Below are 22,617 nucleotides of genomic sequence, written 5' to 3' on the forward strand. Positions count from 1 at the left end.
CAGCATCTGAAATATATGAGCTCTTCATATTCCTGGGGTTTCTTCGGGGGCATGGTCAGCTCTCTTTTTGGAGAAAATCAACTTCTTAAGTAATTTGAAGATAGTATCCGCAGAGAGCCGCGACCACGCGTCCTGCCTTAACCCCGGAACCGGAAGATATTCCATTGGAAGTAGGGTCATCTAGACGCCACAAGACAGTGTGCTGAACCTTTTTTCTTCAATGATTTGTGATCCTCACTGGTGTTCATGGATTACATGAAATCCTCTTCACCTTTATCCACCTTTGTCATGGTAGGGGGAACACGTCAATGTAAGGGTGGGGTCAAGGGTTAAAGTGTATTCCTGAGCATTTTTCTTTATGGGACTGATCTTAAAAATGTCACATACATGGCTAAATCACCTTCTAACCAATCAAGAAATTTGAAAGGAATTGGAAAAGTCTTTATTATTTGTCGTTTTGTAGCTGTCATGCAGAAAAAAATAAAATAAAAGTAAAAAACTGTGTTCACGACGTGGGGTAAGGAGCCACTGTAATCCTGTGCAAGGCTGTTTTCGCATAGCTGATAGAAAATCTTTACAAGCCACTGATAATGAGGAACAAAGAAATAGATTAAGGGTAGCAAAGCTGAATGCACATCATAGCAGATGATTTGATAGCATACACACCAAATGCTGTTTTTACCAGAGGTTTACCGTTCAAAAATGTACTATTAGCAATATTATTCTACATTGTAAGGTTAATTTTAAGTGGGTTTTATGCAAAAAACAAAATATTAAATTTTCCATTCATCCTATTTTAGAGTAAAATGAATTATGACTATTATAACTAAATGCTATTTTATTAACTACTATTTTTAAAACTTAAGTTTGCATTTTAAAAACTCAAAAATTACGTACCGGTAACTGTTTTTAAAATTTTCCAATTACTTCATATGAAAATCTAAAAGGCCAATAGGTCACATCAATAAGATCGATAAATAAAAAGAATTACCGTACATGTGTTGAAATTGGTATCAATTGGTATATATATAGGTATATATATATATATATATATATATATATATATATATATATATATATATATATATATATATATATATATATATATATATATATATTTAGATATATATCTATAGATATCTCTAGATATATGTACTGTATATATATTTGTTTATGTGATTAAAGTAAAAAGCCATCATTTTTTTTGTTTTTCAAAAACGTTTTACAAAAAGGCAAATACAAATTCATCATGTATAAATTAAAAAAAGGAAAATAAATGTAAACTATCACAATCTAAAACATATTTGAAAATACATTTTATTTTTAAAACAACCCCTAAAGCAAATGAATAATTCAGAAAAAAAATTAAAACTGTTTTTAGTATAAACAATTCAGTAAATTCATGCATATAAGCAGTAATTAGTTGACAAACGGAGGAGCTCTAAAAGCAACATTTTCTCTTTTATTCATAAAGTTATCAACATTTATTTTATTTATGTATTTATTTTTTGCATTTTCCATTAATTTAAACTTTGAGGTTGTGTCATAGTTTTGATTACCTTGAAGTGTCTGGAAGTCTGTGATCCTAATGCTAAAGTCTCAATAATGAAAAACAAAGTTTTCTTTAGAGTCAAAGCACCCTGTGTCTATGTGAACCGTTCGTCCTTCTCTTTTCTCCCAGCACCTTGTTAAGACCCAAGACCTCACTTCAACCTTTTTTTTTTTTTTTGCTTCACAACTACAAACTGTCCCACACACACTCTCACACACCGGGCTGTCTGTCCCTTCTGAAACCCCCTCGCAGTCAGAGTCCAGACAGGGTCAAGCAGGGGGCGAGACATTTATGAGGTGTAGATATTTGTGCAGGAAAGCATTCCTCCTGTTGACACAGAGGAAAAGTCTGGATGCTGACCAAGCTGAACCAGATGCACTGAAACATGAGGCCGGCCCATTTCTATGTTGAATGTAAGGTCTGGTAACATAAGCCGCATTTATAAACAGAAAAAGAACATCTCTACTTTGTTTAATAGACCTTTAAATAATTAGGAGATCAAATATGTTTTAGTCAAAAATGTTTCATATTAGTCTGTCTAAAATCATTTAGCACTTTACTTAGTAAAGACAACTGAAGTAAAACCATCCCAAAACATATTAGGCCTGACATTCCAGCACTCTTAACAATGTCCTCAGCTTGAGTAATGAACTGTGTTCCTCTCACCCCCACGCCGCCAATGCAGGGAAGAGAATGGCACAGACACAGAGCCGTGGCCATAGTCAACACAAAAGGTTGTGCTAGTAAACAGAACTGTTTGTGTTTATTGGGTCGCTACTGGAGATGACTGATGTTCCCATTAGTCCCTCCCTGTGCAGAGGGGGAAGGGATGCTGGTGCTCCGGCTGCATGCAGGACAAAAAAGACCCAAAGGCACAGAGAGAAAGGTCACTGACCCATATTGTGCCTCCTTCAGGCCTGGCCATTGGTCATTCCTGCAACTAAGCTTCAGAAAACCGGCTTTGTCCAACTGATGCGCGTGTACACAAACAGACGCTGCAGGTTAATTAATGATGGTGCAGCTGAAAAGAGAATTATACCTGCTCCAGGCTCATGGGGGGAGCAGAAGTGGTGCCTTTGGTCTAATAAAAAAGTTTTAAAAATGGACAGCGGTTAATACTTTTTACTTTTAATTCAAGTCTGACGAATAATAATTTGAACAAAAAATGTCAAAATGTGTAAAATGTAATGTTCTTTACCTCCCACTAGAGAGCCCCCTACTTACCTTTTTTATGCTATTGGAATCACTAAAACAAAAGAAAACCAGATGGAAAAAAACAAAAAAGCTCATTTTTGTTGCTTTTAAATAATCTTAAAAATAGTAATTCATATTTTTAAAACTTACCTTAAAAACTTTTATTTTAGATTTTTTTGGCTCACGAATAAAAAAAAAGCAACTATGAAATATTACATTTGTTTGGAAAAAACAATGAAATGAACAACTTTTGATTGCTGACGGCATCGTCCGCGTGTCTGGCTTATCACAAAAAGACTCAGGCAAGCCAAAATTCAGATTTTTTTCCTTTAGCATACCAAACTGTTGGAAACTCGGATTTCAGATCTTTTACACATTCACACACATAAAACTTGTGTCAGTGTTTATCACTGTCTGCCCCCCAGACGGAAAGGTGACCTGCAGTGTCCCCCAGCTCCTTCCATGACAGATGTAAGAGGTCCATCAGATCCTCATTAGGCCTAAATGTGATGGAGCTAGAATACAAAATGAACTGGTTTCTGCTTTTGCCCCAAAAAATTATTCTTTTTTTGTGAGTGATCTGAAAAAATATATATTCATTATCATTGATGTAAAATACATTTTATATAAAGCCTAACTGCTTTTAAAAAACTAATGTAGTTTTATTATTTTTGTGTTTTCTTTCTTTTTTTATTATAAATACCACAACAGCAACATGGTGACAGTAATATAAATTTGCATGAGATCATTTTTTAAAGAAAATGTTCCATAAATTCTACAGAAGAACATATTTTTGTGATAACCCCTTTTCTCTGCCTATTTCAAGGACACTTGATAAATTGGACATCTCTTTTGACGCTTTTTAACCTTTCCACAGATGCAACAAAAAAAAACACACTCTTTCCTCAATGAATAAAAAAAGAAGCAAATGCATTAAATCTGAATCTCAGAATCACATCTTAAAACCAGGAAGTTTGTATTTGCGTAGCTTAAATCCAGCAGGCTGTGTTAGATGCTGTGACAGATAAGTCTTTATTTACTAAGGAGCTCAAAGCTCACATAAACTCAGTTCAATCAGTCACACTTGCATCAAGGGATCTGAATCAACAAATAAAGAGAATGTGGCAGAAATTTTGGCTCACCAGTAAATCCCAGTATACAAAGCCTTGCAGAAGAATGGAGTACAGATTTTGTGTGCAATTAAAAATGATATAATAAAAAGACGTACGCAACAATGCAAAATATGCTGTTTTGAAAAGATAGAGGAAGATATCAGTTACGTCCTTGGGCGTAAATAAAAAAGATTTTTTTTGGACAAAATCTAAAAAAATGAAAAAGCAACCCCAAAAATGTAGGTAACTATTTACATCTAATGTAAATGACCACATTAGCTTTAAATGTTTTTTTGTAAATAATTCATAAATGCCAAATACTAAATTTGAGTTAACCATAGGCATTTATTATCCCGCATTTTTGGGTAAAAAAAACTATCTTTGCCCTGGAAAAACAGCATATTTCACAAAAGTTGTCCTGTCTCAATTAATAACAATATTGTTTTAATTTCTTGGTTACATTATTCAATTGGTTAAACATGACACACATAGATGTTGTTCTATCCTCGAAAAAGCAAAAGGCAAAAAATAGTGTAACCTTATAAAAAATGTAGTTTTTTCATTAAACAAATATTATGTTCATATTTATAAATCTGTTGGCTATTTACTCATTTCATTTTATGCATCACTTTAGCAGAAGTGTTACTTCAATAAGACCCTTACAATCTGTGGCGGACTTTACAGTTTGGGGGCCCTGGGCAAACAATAACATGGGGCCCTCTGCAGCTGTTGTATTAATAAAGCAATAATAATTAATAATAATAATAATAATAATAATAATAATGTTTTGATAAACCTTTAAAAATTGGATACACATTTATATCTGAAAGATTTCTTTTAAAATTAGTTTTATTTTGAAAGAAAACATTAAAGTTTTTGAGTGGACTAATTTGTTGCCCACTCACTTTCTAGTAGTAACATATGATAATCTTTTGTCTTTTCTTTAGTTTGTCAGGTTTTACATAAGAAGGAAACGGAACAAAAAAACTTATGATGGAACTAAACAGTACCTTATCACTTTCACTGCTGCTATCTTCGCTTCATCTTACTGCATTTTTAATTTTTATTTCAAATCTTGTCAAAGCATTTCTCTCTGCTTGCTAACTTGCTTTTGACGGAAGATTTCATTGCTGCAGAGGGACAGGGGAGGATGAAAAACTTTCACATAAGCAGTCTTATCCCATTTCAGATTTAAAAAAAAATAATAATTAACATGGCATGAACATTTTTTTTAGATATCTTTTCATTGTTTAGCTCAGGGCCTCAAGGTGTCAGGGTCCTCCTTTGCCTAATGCTAAGCCCACCTCTGTTTACTTGTTATTTTTTTACTTTACTTTTCAAATACTTTAGCCCTTTTTTGCACATATTGAAATTGATTAATTCTAAATATGTCCATAACAGTTGTTTGAAATGCATTTAAAATTGTTAGTTGAAAAAATGAATATGAACAAAATGCTGGTTGTCATTAAAATGAACAGGAGGACAAACAGCTTTCCCATGATAAGAGGAAGATGTCAATGAAAGCACACAGAGCTGCAGCTGAGAGGAATCCAGTGTTGTTTTTTATTTATTTTCACTAGATGGCCTCTAAAAGACCAATTTTATTTAGGAAATGCAAATGCGACATCACACCAAGAAAAACAGTGTCACATTCCTATAAAGCGCTCTTGGCATGAACAAACAGCAACACTGACAATAAATAAACGTTGGCAAACAAAATAAAACTTTGTGAACAAAAAATACGCATGATTGCATGTCAAACAAGTCTAAACTAGGGAAAAAATGTACTTGGCACAAATTAAATAAGCTTCAGTGATATATAAATTTTAGTTTTGTTTTATTAGATTGCGCAAACATAATGTGTCCATTGCTTTGTGAGTCTGATTGTCCTTCACAGCTAGCATTGAGACTGTTGTAACTGTACAAAATAGACACAGATGGCTAATAAAACTAGAATATTTCCTTTGAACTAATTGGTCGTTCTCAATATCTCCCTTTTACCAATAGCTTGACCTTTATAGTCACATTTCCAGGTGTCCTCTTGGTGCATATTCATCTCTTAAAATCTGCAGATGTGTGCAAGAGACTACCGTAAAACATCTGCACGAGTTTTCATAACTTAACAGTGATTTCTGATTTGAGTTCTATACAGGTGCTTAGGATATCTCGTTTTGGGAGAAGAGAAAAAAAATGTACTAAAGACACTTTGGTATTTCGTAGGCCATAATGTGCCGAACTTTTGCACTCATCGCTGTAATGCACAATAAATATATATTTGAATTAATGACCCAGTCTAAGTGTATTTGTGATTACGATTATAAGGATGCTACCTGCACACACAGCTATGGCGTCACAACTGTATGCTAATTTATAATTTCCTTTGACCTGTGACCACAATTGCTGTCGAATCCGGCTTTCTAATGATGAGGCGATTAATGAGAAGTTAAATTATAAAAAAAAGGCGTTTTTTTTAATCAGTCAAACACTAATGTAAAGCAACAAAGCACTTTTACAAAAAGCCACTTTACCTTTATTTTTTGTCTTTTTTTTTATAACAGGATGAGCCCCCTCTCTCAGAAAGGGTTTTTTCTCCTGTTACAGTTTAAATCCATCTGTCTCATGTGTGCTCTGTCTGTCTCAGCAGGGCATAAGCAGTGCAACACTAACCTCCCCAATCCTGACCCCACAAAGCAAAAGGGGGAAAAAAACAATCAAAGCACAATACAATGTAGTCCACAACCATATAAAAATAAATCAATTGCAAACATGGAAAGATACATCTCATATATACAATAATCTCCTATATAAAATAACTTTTATGTACATATAGACATACAGACAATACAATAATTGAACTGTACAATGCACACCTGCGCATTTCTTGACAGGTGAGAGGTACTGAAGTGTATGGCTTGATTGTGAAAAAGTTCAAAATATTTACAAACTACTTTTGCACCTTTTACATGTTTAACTTCCCTGGAATGAAAAATCTTAGAGGGAGCCCAGAACCTCACTGTTCATTTCCATTCATTTTTTGGTAACCCTACGCTTCAAAGAATTGGTCCAGCGTAACTTTTTTTAGGCTCGTCGTAAATTGCACCCCTCAGTGCAATCTAACTTCGCTTCAGAAACATCTGATGGAAGCAATGAATGTCTTAAATAGAGAATAGTTACTGAATTTACCCAGGAAGACCCAAAACGTTTGCTGTTTAAAAAAAAAAAGGAGTTAACGAGTCTTCGCTTCGACTTTCACAAGAATCAGGTGTGTACAGTGTCTCAGACAGCCCTGCTGTGGTGCTGACATTTAGGCCGTGAGCGTCTGGGCTCATCCATGCCATGTTTTACCCATGTCATGTCTGTCCTTCAGTAGTGTCCTTTCAGATGTTTAGCACATGACGGTAACCCCTTCAACAGTGACCAGCTGGCCCGTCGTGGGGTCGTATGTCCCAGCCAGGTAGTAGAGGTCTTGGGGGGCACTGTTTGACTTCTGATTACCAGTCAGACACTCGTACTCCTCTCTGCTCACCACCCGGCACTTATGAGAGATTGTCTGGACATCATTCTCATCCTCATGACAAGACTGGTAAAGGGCATGCTGGAGGAGAACAGACAGGGTTAGCTGCATCGTACGATGAATCTAATATGAATAAGAACTTCACTGAAAACAGGGTTTGTAACTTACCTTGCCATCACGAAGCCTCTTGCCCATCTTGGTCTCCTCAGGATGATAGAACCATTTAACTTTGACCACCATTCTAGACGTCCAGGATTCCCAGAGGCTCTCAATTTGACCTACATATGGGAGGTTTGGACGCCCATCTGAGAGAAACACGGCACAATCTCCAACCCTCATAATGTCCCTTCCCCGTACGATGGCCTTGTAAAAAAGCTTTCGGGCCTTGCCTTTTAGGCCACGCCTCTGTCAAAAACAAAACATATTGACCAAACAATGATAACTTATTTTGATCAGATTTGTTGCCGTTGAGTATTTTATGTTGAAAGAACCTAAAAGCTCACCTGTGTAGGGTTTCCAGACCATCTCCACATTGGCCGGCCTCCCATAAATGAAGACATCTTAGGTCTTGGAATAAATGAAGTGTCATCTGGAAGCAACTTGGGTTTCTTCACAAATTCCTTGTTTGGTCGGGAGCTGGAGCTCATGGATTCCTTCCTCTTGAAGGACTTGCTGTTGGAGACATGGTCAGAAGGGCCTCCTTTGACACTCGGAACAGCAACGGCTTTGGCAACAAAGGAGTGCTGTTGAGCCCTTGAAGAAGTAGATGGTTGAGATGATTGGAGGAGGCCCCTGTGAGAAGACAGACAAGTCTGCAGCATCATTGCTGATGCGTCCTCATCTTCTGAGCTGTAGGAGAAGTCATTGTCGGATGAGCACAGGCTAGAACTTGACAGAGAGCCTGAGGAGGATGAGCTTGAAGAACCAGTGGAGGAGGAAGAGACAGAGAGTCGAGGTAGAAAACGGCCAGCCGTCCTGAGTCCTCCTGTGGCTGCAGCCATAGCAGCACTCCTCCTCCCTTCCTCTTCCTCATCATCATCAAGATCAGAGTAGGAACTGTGGCATTCTCTGTGTGAGCTGAAACCCAAGTCACCATATTCCTCCATTCCCAATGAAGAGGAGGGCTTTTTTGAGGATGTGGTCCCTTTCAGAAGAAGCTCCACCTTAGATGATCCACTCTTTTTGTTGTCTTTGACTAGCAAAACTGGGTGGGAGTATGACTCTGTTCTAGGAATGCTACTCACACTGGAAGATCCACCTCTGCACAGCAGAGCCTTACTGTTCTTTGTCTTGGGAGAGGTCACCCCTTCATGATCTAATTTGACCAGGAACTCTTGACCAGACTTCCTGCCTCTCGGCAGGACCAGGTCATCTTGTCTGCGCTTTTCACAGTAGAGCTCATTTCTAATTCCCAGAGATAAACCTGAGCCTGCTCCGGTAGACTGATTACAGAAGGAGTAGCCATTTGCGATGCTTCGGAAGGAATCCACCTCAAATGAGCTGCTGCTGAAAAGGCCTTTGGATGGAAGGGAGGCCAGTGACGGGGTTTGGGTTGAGCAGAATAGGGCATCCTCCTTCCTCCTCAGGGGTTTCCTGGGTGCTCCGTTGAACTGAAACAGGTTTTCATTTGTTCTCTTCTTGGTGTTTGTCAGTGAACCCCAACCCAGGAATGATAAAGGAGTTTTATTGGTACTTTCTGCCTGCTGCTGCTTTTGTTTTTTCCCAGAACCCTTAGGTCTCCCTGTCAAAAAGACAGAAAAAAAGGAGAATTTTAAGAGAAACATGTATTCCTGATAATACAGTTTTAACTTACTTTTATTTAACTCCTCTTTTTAAATGTTTTTGTAACATTTTTTTTCTTACCTGGCCTTCTTTTAATTGCAGTTAGACTCTGGTTGTTGGTTGAACTGCTGACTGTAAGTCTGTCTGAAGGCCGACTCATGGGTGCCTGCTCCAGACTTGAACCTTTTTTGGGCGTTGCTCCACTGGGTACCAAAAGGGCAGGAGATGACTCCCCACCTGGATGACAAATAATTTAAGATCATGAGCATGAAGGGACAACATAATGAAAGATTGAATTCCCATTCCAGCTAAAGGGGAGGCACCCACAATGAATCTGGTATCCTGGAGGCAGGAGGCGGATATTGTGAAGGGAAATCTTCCCTCTGTCTCCATCATCAAACTCCACCATCACCCCTCCCTGCTTTCCGTCATCACATGGACCACCTGTGAGAGACAAAAAGGCACTTTAAAGTGTGCCGAATTGTAAAACCTTTGTGCACGCAGTCAAGTAATCTGAAATCCCACCTCGGCGAACGTAGCCTGGATACAGGCACCGCGAGCGCTCGCTCCAATAAGCACACACCCGAGTTCCTTCACCGAGAACAGTCTCAGACTCTGGACGTATATCCAGAACCTGAAACCCAAACCAAACCATAATTAAGATTCATTACAGGTCCAACACAATGAACACATACATTACAAACAGTCTGAGAGCAAAGGAGCATTGTGAATGGGCAGTCACTGTGCCACGTTTCCAAGCGGCACTTATCTCATGCCAATGTGCCAGTCAGGGCTGAAAGGAACGGAAGCCATAACGCAGTAAATCCTGACTTGCTGAGTAATACTAAAGAGGGCCTGAATAGAGGGTTTGTGATTGCAGGTTGCCAGATCCTTTCTCCAACAATGAAGGCAGCCCCAGCATCCGCCGCTCACTAGGGGCTCTTTCAGGTTGCTTTCATTTACTGTTGCCATGGCAAGAGACCCCTTTGACTGATGAAGTGTGGATGTGATAGTGTGGTTGGGCGAGCGGGGTGACTGAAAATTGGGGTATGGGTGGCAGCGTCAAATAAATGGCTTTCTTCAAAAGAAAAAAAAAAGGGGAACGGGCAGTAACTTTAAAAGCAGGTGGGATGCCATGAATGTTTAGATAAAGGGAATGTTGACAGAAATCCAGCAAAGTTATAAAATGACACAATAAAATGCTTTATGGTGACATAAAATACTTCTGAGTGTGTGAGTGAGCTTAGATTAATGAGTGGGGGAGATAAGTACGGTCTCTTTTCTGCACTGACTTTTACACGGTTAAACACGTGCTTCAATACAAAAATGAGAAAGGATTTGAGGAATTCAGGAACTAACTATGCCTATAAATCTGCAGCATGTGAGCTATGATTGAAGTTGTTCTGCTGAGACTCTCCATTATGTGCAAACATAATTTCCTTTATCTTTTATTAGCAACAATGGGACCTAAATACCACAACTAGATAAGATATGGTCATGGCCTTTTAATGGTAGGCAGTGTTACAGTGCGTAGACAGTAATGTTGCCAGGGAACAATTCCTACTTAACATGAATGGATCCAGAAAGCTTGCACACAGCAAACTACATGATACTTGTCAAGACTTCAAACCTTGTTCTTAGACATTCAAACGTTTTAACTTCTCTTGCAAGCTTCTCTCAAAATCGGCACAGAGAATTTTTTGTCTCATTGGATATAGGATCTAAGAAATAAGTCAAAAACATTTTGTTCCAGATTCTTGACAAAAGAAAAATTGAGACTCAAAAAATTCAAATTGCATGATTTAAAAAATGTTCATAGACATCTAAACGCATTTGGTTTACATTTTCAAGAATTGAATTGTTATTTATTTTCTGAATGTAATAAGAAGCTCTGTAATTTTTGGCTTTAAAATTTTAAGGATGAATTTTAAGGATGTTCCAAGCCTTAAGGAGATCATTTTAAAGTTCAGTATGTGTTGACAAGTTAGACTGGCATTCATTGTCATTACTTTGGAAACAAAAATACAAACCACTTGCTTAGAGCTAACAAAAAATTACTTATTATTGGGCTGTATAGCATTCAATCTGAAGTAATGCTATCTAACAATCTTTGATTGGAACTCATTTCTAAGATTTCTTATTATGTAAGACTTACTGTATAAGAAAATGTTAATACTTTCTAGTACACTCCTTTTAAGATTAGTGTTATTTTCTTGTTAGGCTACCTTGTTTTGCAGTACAGCAACAAAAACTTTGTTAAAAACACATTTGTAGTTTCTTAAACCAATAAAACTAAACATTTTTCTCATAAGTTTTTGTTCATTTGACTTTAAAAGACTTTAATAATCCACAGACACTGAAATATGTTGCTAGAAGAGAGATAGTTGAGCAGAAGTTGCTAAAAATCTAGAAAGAAATGACTGAGAGGGTTTTTACAGAGTGATGAAACTCACAGCCTCTTGTAGCAGTTGTTCCAGTGAATAGATTCTTGAGCGGTTTCCTCTTTCCCCATCAATACTGATTTTAAATCTAAAAGAAAAACATGCACAGAAAAGAAACAGATTAGTTATTTAGGGGTCTGTTTTATGCTATCCTGGATCCCACATCATGGGTTACTCCCACTCTGCTGCTGTTATTGCATCTCTGCTCCCTGAGAAAGAGCAGCGTGGTGTGAGATAATACAGAGCGATTTATGATTACCCTAGGAACCTTTTCACCACAGATCAATGACTTCTACTGTAACAAATCAGCTATGTCATTATCACCAAACAGGAAATGTACCCCGAAAGACTGTGGAGCTGCCTGACTGATCACTCACATGTCAGGGATTTCCAGACTGTGGACCCTGGCAGCGTAAAGCAGCTCATCCTCCTTAGAGATCAACACCTTCAGTCCATCAGTTAAAAGTTCTTTGGTCAGGACACAGTTTGGAGCTGCAAAGGGAAAAGTAGAGACCGATATCACATTTAGACAACACAGAAACACACCGCTGCTGAAAGCTCCGTCAAAATGGTAGTTTATTATTTTTTTTCTACCTTCGAGGCTTTTGTTGTTCTGTCGATGGCTGCTGTCATCTTCCTCAGAGAAGCTGCTGCCATCCATCTGAAAGCCCTCATCCGCCGCGAAGCTCTCTAAGAGACGGCTCACAGCTCGCCCCTTTGACTGGAGAGTATTGGTGAAAACAGAAACCAAATTAAACAATGACAATTTTTTGCATCTGATATAAACCAGCAAACCTCAAGCTGATTCACACAAAATGCCATAAATGCAAATATTTTTGCACATTTTAAAATGGATCCAATTCTGTCAAGTCCAGCAGACAATTTTCCAGTGAAAGACAAAAAATTCAGGTTTTAAAAGAATCCATTTCAGTTTGGGTGATACTAATCCTCATTTTCACCTTGTTTATAGTTCCTCTCAGGATGGTGCTCTTGCGGGTCGCCCTCTTCAGCCTCTCACTGGTCGTTGGAAAGGTGGCCAGTCCCATGCTTCTCCTGAAGCGGCTGCCTCTTGTACCAAGGCTCCCCCATCGTGGTTCCTTGGATCTGGCTCCACACGATCTTCTTCCTCCTTCTGGTTGCTGGATTTGATGGTTTTTGACTGCAGTGGCTATACCCAGCCGACAGGTGGGTTTCTTCCGTACTTTGACTTCCCCCTCTGTTCCAGACAAATTCTGGGAGCCTGCGGTTCAAAATAAAGACACGGATTTAGACTGAACTTACAGGAAAGGAGGAGAAGAAGAAAACAGATGTTTCCCATGAGGATGTGGGACAGAATGGTGGACTTATTGTTTTCAAAGGGCAGCCTCACCATAAAGCTCCTGTCTCCGTTTCTTGTTCCTGGCCTTTTGGTTGGCCTCCAGTTTCACCACAGATGAAGGGCTGGGGCCCGTCACAGTTGAGCAGGAAGTGACATCTTTGGGGGACTGGGGCCTGTAATCTCGACCTTCATCAGTCTCATAACTGTCTTCCTCTTCTTCTGCTTCTAATAGTGAAAGTACAGCATATATGCGTTTATCTTCTCGACACAGATGCTAAAATTCAAAGTTAAATCCCAAGACATTCTTATTTTCACTGCCTTGCCTTGGTCAGATGAGTCACTTTCTGCAGAGGAGCTCTCTTCCTCCACCACTTTCCCCCTCTGGCTCCCATGAACCTTTGCCTTCTGCTGACTCATCAGCGAGGATCCTTGCGAGAAGGTGATGGATCCATTTTTATGTCCACCACGCACAGTTCCAGCCCAGTTGTCTTGGGGGACACTGTCCACACTGGCTGCTGAGGAGAGGGCAAAACAAACGTTGACAAGCAGGAAAAAGAAAACGGCATCAGCACAACCAAAGCCCTGATTAGCAGTGTTTACCTGTATCACTCTGTCCCCCAGACTCCCGCCTGGATTCAGCTTTGACTGAATTCTTGTTCCTGAAGCCATTCTTGGGGTTGGGGTTACAAAGGGAAACTTCCTTGTCCCTGGGGCCTGTTCCTGAGAGATTCTTTTTAACCTGGGCCTTCTGTTTGAGCTGTGCTACATCACCAGCCAGCTTGGAGCTCAGCACGCTGTGAAGACTGCTTTTTCTGCCGCCTTTTATCTGCTGCAACAGAGACAGATGAGAGACTGAGAGAGCGGGTTACAGCAGCTTCAGAGTCTTCTGAGTGTCAGAGGAAGAGGGCCCTCATTTGCACTCACAAACCACAGAGGAATAAATTGACAAAGCCCCAGCGAAAGAAGGCATTAATGTAGAAAAAGGAGGGATGGCTTGTGAGGGTAGCACCCTGTTAAAAACAGTGTACCAATGGATTATGTCAAATGCAAAAAAAAAAAGAATGTTGACGTTTTTTACTTTTGCTAAAAAAGAAGGACTAGGACATGGACTGACCTGTGTGCTACTGAGTCGCTCAAAGCCTTGACTTGAGAGCCTCTTCTTCCTTCTCTGGCTTTCCCCGCCCCCTCCGAGGTCCTCAGGCGACAAGCCAAGCCCCGCCCCCATCAACCTGTCAGTCAAAAACAAGAAAAAAGCATTTATCAGAGGAGAATGGGGATCACTTGAAAGTAAAAAAAGGAGGGGGTAGGACATCATAAGAGAAAAACTGAGTTGAGTCACCTCTCTGTGGGATCTAATAACTTTCCTTTCTTTGTCTGGTGAACAGCGGGCCTAAAAAGGACAAAGAAGGCTCAGTGTCTGAACAGCGCACTCCAAAAAAATTAGGATCTAACAAGAAGCCAAGGACTGTTTGAGGGTGGTGTGGTCTGCACTAGGACCTTATCAAGGGAGCGTGTTTGTGACCTGCAAGGCTCTGCATCCCTTTGAAGGATACCCGAACTGTTTTAAGGACACTGCATTTGTATTCAGCTGCATGATGTTCTCCATGAGTTGCATGACTGTGGCACAGTCCCCCCCCCATCACCACAATGTACTGTGTACTGCATAACAGGCAAAACACTCCGAATGCCCTTGAATTTTTCCTCCTGCAGCAATCCCATATAGCACACCGACATAAGCCTGGCTACGCTCGTACAAAGGATTAACCAAGCATTTCTTGATTTGGAAATACCTTGAATTCAATAGAAAAAAGTTGATCCAAACTTGTTTGTGCACTATTGTTTTTTTTGTTTTGTTTTTTTTTAAGAAAAAACCGTGAAATACAAAGCATACATTTTAAATAGTTGCAAGATCTTCAAAGTGAGGGCGACAGGGTTGTCCAGTTTTAAAGGTATAATTGGTGAAGAAAGCGAGCGTGTTGAGCAAAGCTCTCGTTAAAAGGAACTGCATCTATGCAGGACTGTAATGGCATCAAAGCTAAGTTTTGTTTCTTTTTTTTTTTAAACTCAAAACTTAAGTTTCAGTCTGCTGGATTATAAATAGTTTCTACAGTGTTTGATACAGAAAAAGGGAAAATAGGCAGACTATCTCCATTCACAAAGTTAAACTTTTTTTAAATTTCTAAAACAAAACAAAAATCCTTTGTCAAAGCATAATTACCTTTTTTTAAATGATTGGAACTGTATTGGATCAAAACAGTCCTACACAATTTGAAATATAACACTATAACAGCTAGAAATCCCCAGGATATCTTAGAACATAGTTTCTGCAGAGCAGCAATAGTTTTTGCCTCTAAATTACTGAATTGAAAGTACTCTGTTAATTTATGTCTTCCATCATCATAATCATCGGGATAACCACCGGAGTGGGTCGTGAAGTAAAGCTTAGGACTTCAAGAAAATGCTACATTGTATTGAATTAATTTTGACTCATTGCATTTTTTTAATAGCATACCACATGACAAATAAATAACAGACTGGTGCCGCACTCACTTTTTCAAGCACCTGAGCCTTCTTGTATGGATTTGTTTTATAGAAATTACAAAAAAAAACCTTAGCTGCTAAACAAATATGAATGTAATTTTTGGCATGAATTAGTCATCCATAAATCAAAGTCAACCTTGATGGAGCATTTGCCAGACAAATGATTGCTCCAGCGAAATCAACTTAATGGTCAGATTTATGGTTTGTTGGTTTTATTCTCCCTGATGACAGAGGTTCTGAAATAACACACAATAAAGTGCCTGGCCTTGTCAGGGTTGTCCTAATTCATCCATGTATTAGCAGGGACTTCCTAAGCTGACAGAGGATACATCTCATAATCAATGTGCACTAGTGTATGTGAAGGAAGAAGAAAGGCAGAGGGACTGTCTGCCCACTGACAGACTGAGTGACAGAGGTGCCTGTGAAGTGTGAGTCGCTCCTGTGAGGCAGATCCTGCAGCGTTCTGCCTTCCGCCACTGACGAACATAATGTGACAGAGTCCCTCCCCTCTGTGGGGGGGCTGGTAGGGCTGAGCGCATTCTGACTAATTAAAGCGAATTGATTAGCAGTGTTTGCAGCCAAGCAGAACCCGCACACACATAGAAAAAACAATCTAATGCATGAATAAAGGCTAACAAGGCCTGCATAATTGAGTCATATTGCACAAACAAGGAGGCTTTAAAGCATTTTTACACCTACAAACTTCTAAACTCTAATAGGGCTTAAGCAAAACAAAACAAAGATGCCAAATGGGTAAACTCAAACCTACTGTCTTTAACTCTTAGTTATATCACTGATGCAGCAAATCCTGTTCTTGCCTGATTTTCTAGAGCATTCCTTTCTTGTGTGCTGTTTGTAGAAAAGAGCACACCTTGAAGAACGATAAAACTCAAAGTTTGGAGGAAGATGCCTGGAGTTAAGTGGATTTTACATGAAACACAGCAATGCCCTCTATCTGCTGTATTTCACTGCAGGGACTTGGTCTGCTACCCTTACATTTGGGCGTCATTGTCACCGAGCATCAGCATCTCCAGTCTGATTAGCACTGGCTTGGCAAGAGGGCAGGGGTACACGAGTGGAAGGAAAGTGGAGGTGACAACCCAGAGGGGCAGCCGGAAACACTGGATGCTTGTCCAGATTTATGAGTAAGAATGGAGTATTGGGAAAGAAGAGATGCTGCAAGGTGGCATGTGGTGCCCTAAGCCTTCTCAAATGCTCATGAGAATCCTAAATGAAGCCTGACCTTTATCCCCAGTGACCCTCTGCCTTATCAGGCCCTAACAACCATTTCCAAACAGCTATGGTAGTATTATAGACAAAAAATGGACGAATTAAAATGTCTCAGTTTTCTTAGAAACACTTATATAGACTTGCATATTTTCTTTGGTTTCTCAAATTCAGATTTAAGTGGGGGCTCTATAATTAAAAATACATCTTAGCTGGATCAAGTTTACCGACATCTGCTTGTTAGCTCTCACACTCCAAAACAAGTTCAGGGAAGTTCAAATGGAGCCACAGCGGCGCCGCTGAGATTTCTTGTCCAAATGAATCCGACTTCAGTTATCAATTGCAGTTCATTTATCAGGTAAATACCAGCAAACACAAACAACAAAGACCATGTTCATATTCTATGAACATTAGCTTAGAAGAGTTCAGAGGAGAAATCTGAGAAGGGTTCATCCGTTCTCCCATTTCCTGTTTTTGCTAGTGAGAAGCACTCCTTGTATGCAGGCAGTACAGAGGGGCTTATCATGCAAGACTGAACTGCAGCCAGCCAGCAGAGACAGACTAACAAATACTCACTTGACTTTTCTTTGGCCCTCAGTTAAGGACAGTGGACCTGTGGTGAGGGTGGGTTTCCGCTTCCTCGGCCGGCCTGGCCCTCGCCGTGCAGGGCTACGCGGAGTTTCCTCCTTCCTGCACAAATTTAAAAAAAAGGCAAAACGAGAAAAAGGGTCAGTTTAAATAGAAGCCACATTAAGAGGAATCGACTCTTTTCACTCGTTTCACATCTGAAGAATGGATTAAAAACAGTGATACTCACTGATGGTCATGTTTCCTCTGAAGTTTGACCAGTTCCTTTTGCTTTTCTTTATAACGACGTTGTATGTCAGCCAATTTTACACGCATTGCAAGTTCAGGTCCGTCCATAGCCTCCATGTTAACTTTAGCTGGGCACACCTGAGATACACAAAGTTTGTTATATTGCTAAGGTGAGAGGCAACCATAAGAGTTTCCTAGCAAACACAACGATAGCCTTTAGGTACTAAAGAATCTGGATGGGTTGTGGTCTTACTGGTTCATTTCGAGGAGCCCAGCTGCACTTTCGTCGTAAATTGAAGATCCTGCGAGCCGGACAGTGTCGTCCTGAACCCAGGCTGATGCTGTCTTGGGCTCCCAGCTCCAAGGCACGAGCTGTGGCCAAAGTAGCAAGGCTTTGAAGGTCTAACATGAGCAGATCTTCTTCTGTTAGGCAAAAAACAAACAAAAGGTTCATTTCAGCACCTCTGAATTTTCTGGATTACGAGACAGTACAATTGAACAAATTCATGATTTCATAGTAAAAAATATCGCAATGAATTCTAAGTTACAACTAGTTTTTCTAGTTGTAACACAAATGAATACTTGCTTTGACTGTTTTTGCTGTTAACCCTTGGTAGTCCAGGGCCTTTTTGATCAATTTGTCTACTAGAATTTGCTCAATTAATTTATCTTTAATGTATCTTTCTTGGCAATGCTAGTTTTTATTACAACTCCCAGTTTCTTTTTTTCGGACAAATGTTTAATGATATTACACAATAATTCCACGATCCACAACAATTTGGATCAGCCTTAAACTGTCCAAAAAAGAGTATTAAAATGTTCAAATGTTTGCTGATAGAAAAATCATAATAATTCAGATGAAATAGTTCTTATATTTTACAACAAAAGATCAAACACGTAGAGACAAAATAAAACAGTATGAACCCACAAAGAATGGCAAAAAAACAAACAAACGGGCGAAGCCCCACTAAACTATACACATAGTTTCAAGGATTTATTCTAAGGCGTGTCATAGTTCTGTGTCATAACTTTTGTAATGTTTGTTTCAACCCAAAATGTTTAAAGCTGAACCTTTTTTCATCCTCCAAGTTAAATTCTGAAAGAAAACAATGCTAATGGGGGGCGGGGGGGGGGGGGGGGGGGGGGGGGGCAGCCAATATGACTCACTGGTGAGTTCAGCGACTAATGAAGGTTAAAGACCCAAACTCAGACATTTTATTTCTACTACAATTCCATGATGGAGTGTAAAAGTACTCAGGGAAACTTGAGACTGAACGAGGAGGATGCAGCTTATCATTTTAGAGGTCATATCAATATGGACTCACCAGATGCCGCAAGATCAATGGCCATCTGGGCCAAGTGCTTCCTATGCCCCTTTATCTTTGACCCAACAGCTTTCCGGGAAACATGATTTGTCAACAAATTGGCACTTTTTGATTTCAAATTGAATAAATGTTTTTCTTTCTTTTACTTGTTCTAACACTTGTTAAGTAAAGACTGTTGTTGTGACTGTAAGGCTGCCACTTTTCTCAGCTGTCAACCGTATCACATCACAAACATGACATCACTTTTTTACTGTTGGTTGATGCCGGTTTTCCAAAAGTCTCCTTTGGGAACCATTAAATGCATTAGGATGCCGTGGTAAACACAAAACATCTTTTGCATGAATGAAAAAAAAAAGAAACATGTTGTGCTTTGAAAAACAACAAAGCTTTTAAAGGCACTTTAAAACAATGGGGTCTAATTAGCCAGGCAATTCTCCAAGGTGTTGAAACCATCCATTGCCTTTGTGTTTACTCATCAACTAACCAGAACGTGTTTGGGGGGGACGGAAGACCTTTGCTGTGCTGCACACTTGTGAACAGCTGCAGGATGGACATTTGTTTCTCTCCAGCAACCTTTAGGAGAGGATTCTGCATTCAAAAATTGCATTAAAAAGAATCAGCACACTAGCATGTTGATGAGCTCTGTAGAAGCACGTTAGATGCCATCTGAGGCTTTTGAAACTAGCAGCAGAAGAGATTTTTAAATGGCATAAATCTCAATAAGAAAAAGGTCTTGAAGAATGCTAATCTCTCAGTAAACTGGGAGAAGTGGAGTTGCGGGTTCAGCTTATATGAGTGGGGTCATGTGTCTTGTGGGGGGCTCATGTATTGTCCCTCACCCTGGCTGTTCCCGCTGGTCCGTTTCTGCTGCTGTAGCTCCAGATCGGCCAGCTCGCTCAGAAGCGCCATACCTTGGGTAGAAGTGCACTGCAAAGGAGCAGGTGAAGGGGGGCTATGAGGGAACAATGGAAATGGGGGTACATCTGTGCAAAAAGCGGCAGCGATCAGCAGCTCCAGACTCCAGTAGCAGGGCACGAGAGGTTTATGTGGCTGGGCAATGGTTTTGCAAGCCGAAGCTGAGGCAGGGGACAGACACACAAAATCCACTGAGCCTTCACCATGGGTCATGTTGCTCCCACAGTCCTTTGCTCCTTTAGAGAGTGGACTCTGCAGCTGTGGGGCTGGAGGGGACGCTGGGTCAAGCTCAATGATGGCGGGCAGCTCTGGCTCCTGCTCCCCTGGTATATTGACCTTTTGATCATGCTCCACCTGAATCTCCCCACCCGCTGCCACCTCGTCATCTTCCTCCTCCAGAGTAATTACAGCTTCTGGCCTTTTAGGCTCCTCTGCTGAAAGGGGAACTGTAGAGGAAGCCGTCTCACAAGCTGTATTCTCAGCTGAGGGACAAACCAGTAGACCAGTGACGTCTGAAGCCGGTTCATCTGCCTCCTCTTCATCAGGCACATAGTTGGCTGCTACCACTGCAACCTCAACCCCCTCTCTTGGATCCAAAACCCTGTCAGCCACTGCTTCTTCTTCTTCTGGCTCCACTTCCTTGAGTGGTAGTGGCTCTGGGAGGGGCATGACCACCACTTGGCAGGCTAACTCCTCCTCCAGGCTAGCAAGGGGCTCAGGAGCATGCTCAGAAGGCTCTGCTTGGACTGCTTCCAGGTCAGCTGGCTCAGCCAGTTGAACATCCTGTGGAGACGGCCCACGTCTGAAGCCCATGGCAATAGCAGGGTATGTATATCCTGGAGGTAAATCTAAAGAAACAGACCCAAATGATCAATTAATTAGATAAAATCATTTTATTTCTGCATTTAAAGATTAATAAATCTATGCTAAGCCTTTTTTCTTACTACTGACTAATCTTTTTTCCCCCTACTGAGGGAAAGCAAGATTAAAAAGTGTTGAAGTCCCACTGGCTTGATCTCCCTGCAGAAGCAGGGGTAGAAAACGTCAAAGAACTGTGTGTGTGTGTTTGTGATATTTACAGTGAGCTACACCTTCAGTTCATCAAAAAGCATAAGCCTCCTTTTCCGCGTAAGAAATGTTAGACACACATTAAAAAAGATGCAGAGAGCAGGGCGTGAGAGGCGAGGACTACCGCTGAGGCCCGTCTCAGCCATTACCAAGGTAACAGAACTGGAAAGCACCACAGCAGACAGCCGCCATTTTCTTTAGCTTTGAGCTGTTTCAGTCAAGGTTTTAGGATATACTTAGGATATAAATTATGTGCAAAAAAGGCAAATCAGTAATCTAAGATCAGCTGATTTATTTCACTTATTGTTTTTATTGAATAAAACTATTCATTGGACAGTAAAACATGTTATTTGCAAACTTCTTTTCTGCTATCCTTTAAATGTGTTAAAACTGCTTCATGTCGACAGCCATCTCTTTGACTTAGCTTCAACCCAATGTTCTGGATGATGCTGTAACCAAAGCCACACAGCGCACTGCATCAAAGGCAGCAGGGAAGCTATGACGATTTTTTTCTTAAGCTTACCCGGCTCCAAAGACTCTGGATAATCTTGTGGGGGCTGTCCTTTGCCTCTCTTGTCTTGGGATTCAGCCCCCTTAAGCATTTGAGGTGGAGCAGGACTGATGGCAGGAGAATGAGGGACTGCTGCAACGGGGCTGGGGGCAGGGCGGGGTGTTGAAGGAGTGCTTCTAGGATGCTGGCGCAGGGAGGGGGATTGGTAACAAGGTGACATGTGAGTGGCGCAGGCCCCAGGGGATGAAGCGTTTCTCTGTGGGGGGTTGTAGGGGTAAGCCTTGGCAGGTTTGGACATTCGCGGCTCTGAAATGAGTTCCTCTAGTTGATCTGAGGGCTCATTTGGTCTCTTCTGTATCTGCTCATTGAAAAGGGAAAGGAAAAAAGATTCTTATTTAAACTGCAATCTGAGAAAAACAGCCTAATCCTTGATTAAATGAGATTTAGAAAACATAAAAACTTATGACTTCATTAAGTTTGACCTGTTCACTGTGAGGAACCTGATGCTGCATGCCATGTACTGCTCTGTGAGACTGCTGCTGAGGCTGAGACTGCAGCTGGGATTGTTGTGACGGGTGACTCTGGTTCTGGTGCTGAAGCTGCTGATGCTGCTGGATGGCATACAACTCCTGTTGCCGTAGAAACTGAGATCGGGAGTACACAGCAGGATGTTGCATGTGGGAGGGTGGGCCCCGGGCGCCGTACACAGGAGGCCACAGCCCTTGCTGCTCCATCACATCTGATGAGAAGAGGGAGGAGGAGAGTGATGAAAGAATGTGCATGCAGATACACACATTCGGCATCAACGCATACATACTCGAATGCGTTAGGGAGCAGAAAACATTTGTCTCTTCCATATCTATCATTACTCGCCTCCCACACACGTATTTTAAAACAGCAACAAAGATTATGGATCATTTAAAAAACATTGTATTCATATGTTACAGCAGAGTCTACCCTTCTAAGAAATGATTTTTGACTTCTCAAAACATCTCCCCAGGCAGCTGCAGTCCTACATGCACGATTCTGTAAAAGCAGTTTCTAAGGAATTACATTTTTAGAGTTTGGGAACATTAAGACAAACAAAAGTTATGGTAAATGCTGAAATGCGGCCTGTGGCTACAAGGACAGCTTTGTGGGACGTGCAAGGGGAAACATTTTTTCTTCTGTATGAGACAAAATGAGCTACCCTCCTTAAAGTTTTGATCCAAGTGTTTTTTCTTAGGTCAGCCTCTTTTTTGGGAGTCACATCAGATTTGGTCAAACTTCTACAGATGATTAACAGATTTGTTTTACTTTTT

The 22,617-nt window shown here is 40.5% G+C and overlaps 1 protein-coding gene across 9 annotated transcripts in view; it reads right to left on the bottom strand.

Annotated features, from left to right (window-relative positions):
- Window positions 1–5,398: 5,398 nt before the first annotated feature.
- Window positions 5,399–22,617, bottom strand: part of bahcc1a (BAH domain and coiled-coil containing 1a) — a 61,316-nt gene continuing 44,097 nt past the window's right edge. For 3 of the 9 annotated variants that reach the window (XM_023957528.2, XM_023957530.2, XM_023957533.2), the window contains 21 exons: window positions 21,799–22,055; window positions 21,329–21,674; window positions 19,662–20,585; window positions 17,751–17,920; window positions 17,499–17,635; window positions 17,258–17,371; window positions 14,253–14,303; window positions 14,028–14,142; window positions 13,514–13,742; window positions 13,237–13,428; window positions 12,965–13,138; window positions 12,555–12,835; window positions 12,190–12,316; window positions 11,973–12,087; window positions 11,608–11,683; window positions 9,680–9,788; window positions 9,482–9,598; window positions 9,236–9,391; window positions 7,876–9,113; window positions 7,541–7,777; window positions 5,399–7,453 (listed from right to left, as the gene is read on the bottom strand). In XM_023957528.2, coding sequence (XP_023813296.1) covers window positions 7,244–7,453; window positions 7,541–7,777; window positions 7,876–9,113; window positions 9,236–9,391; window positions 9,482–9,598; window positions 9,680–9,788; window positions 11,608–11,683; window positions 11,973–12,087; window positions 12,190–12,316; window positions 12,555–12,835; window positions 12,965–13,138; window positions 13,237–13,428; window positions 13,514–13,742; window positions 14,028–14,142; window positions 14,253–14,303; window positions 17,258–17,371; window positions 17,499–17,635; window positions 17,751–17,920; window positions 19,662–20,585; window positions 21,329–21,674; window positions 21,799–22,055 — 5,375 coding nt within the window. In that variant the 3' untranslated portion in view covers window positions 5,399–7,243. The remainder of the gene's footprint in view (window positions 7,454–7,540; window positions 7,778–7,875; window positions 9,114–9,235; window positions 9,392–9,481; window positions 9,599–9,679; window positions 9,789–11,607; window positions 11,684–11,972; window positions 12,088–12,189; window positions 12,317–12,554; window positions 12,836–12,964; window positions 13,139–13,236; window positions 13,429–13,513; window positions 13,743–14,027; window positions 14,143–14,252; window positions 14,304–17,257; window positions 17,372–17,498; window positions 17,636–17,750; window positions 17,921–19,661; window positions 20,586–21,328; window positions 21,675–21,798; window positions 22,056–22,617) is intronic. The other 6 variants (XM_078950909.1, XM_023957532.2, XM_023957531.2 and 3 more) reach the window with 6 other exon arrangements.

The sequence above is a fragment of the Oryzias latipes genome, chromosome 8 (genome assembly GCF_053564925.1).
Source record: "Oryzias latipes strain Hd-rR chromosome 8, Olatipes_Hd-rR_3.1".
Lineage (NCBI taxonomy): Eukaryota > Metazoa > Chordata > Actinopteri > Beloniformes > Adrianichthyidae > Oryzias > Oryzias latipes.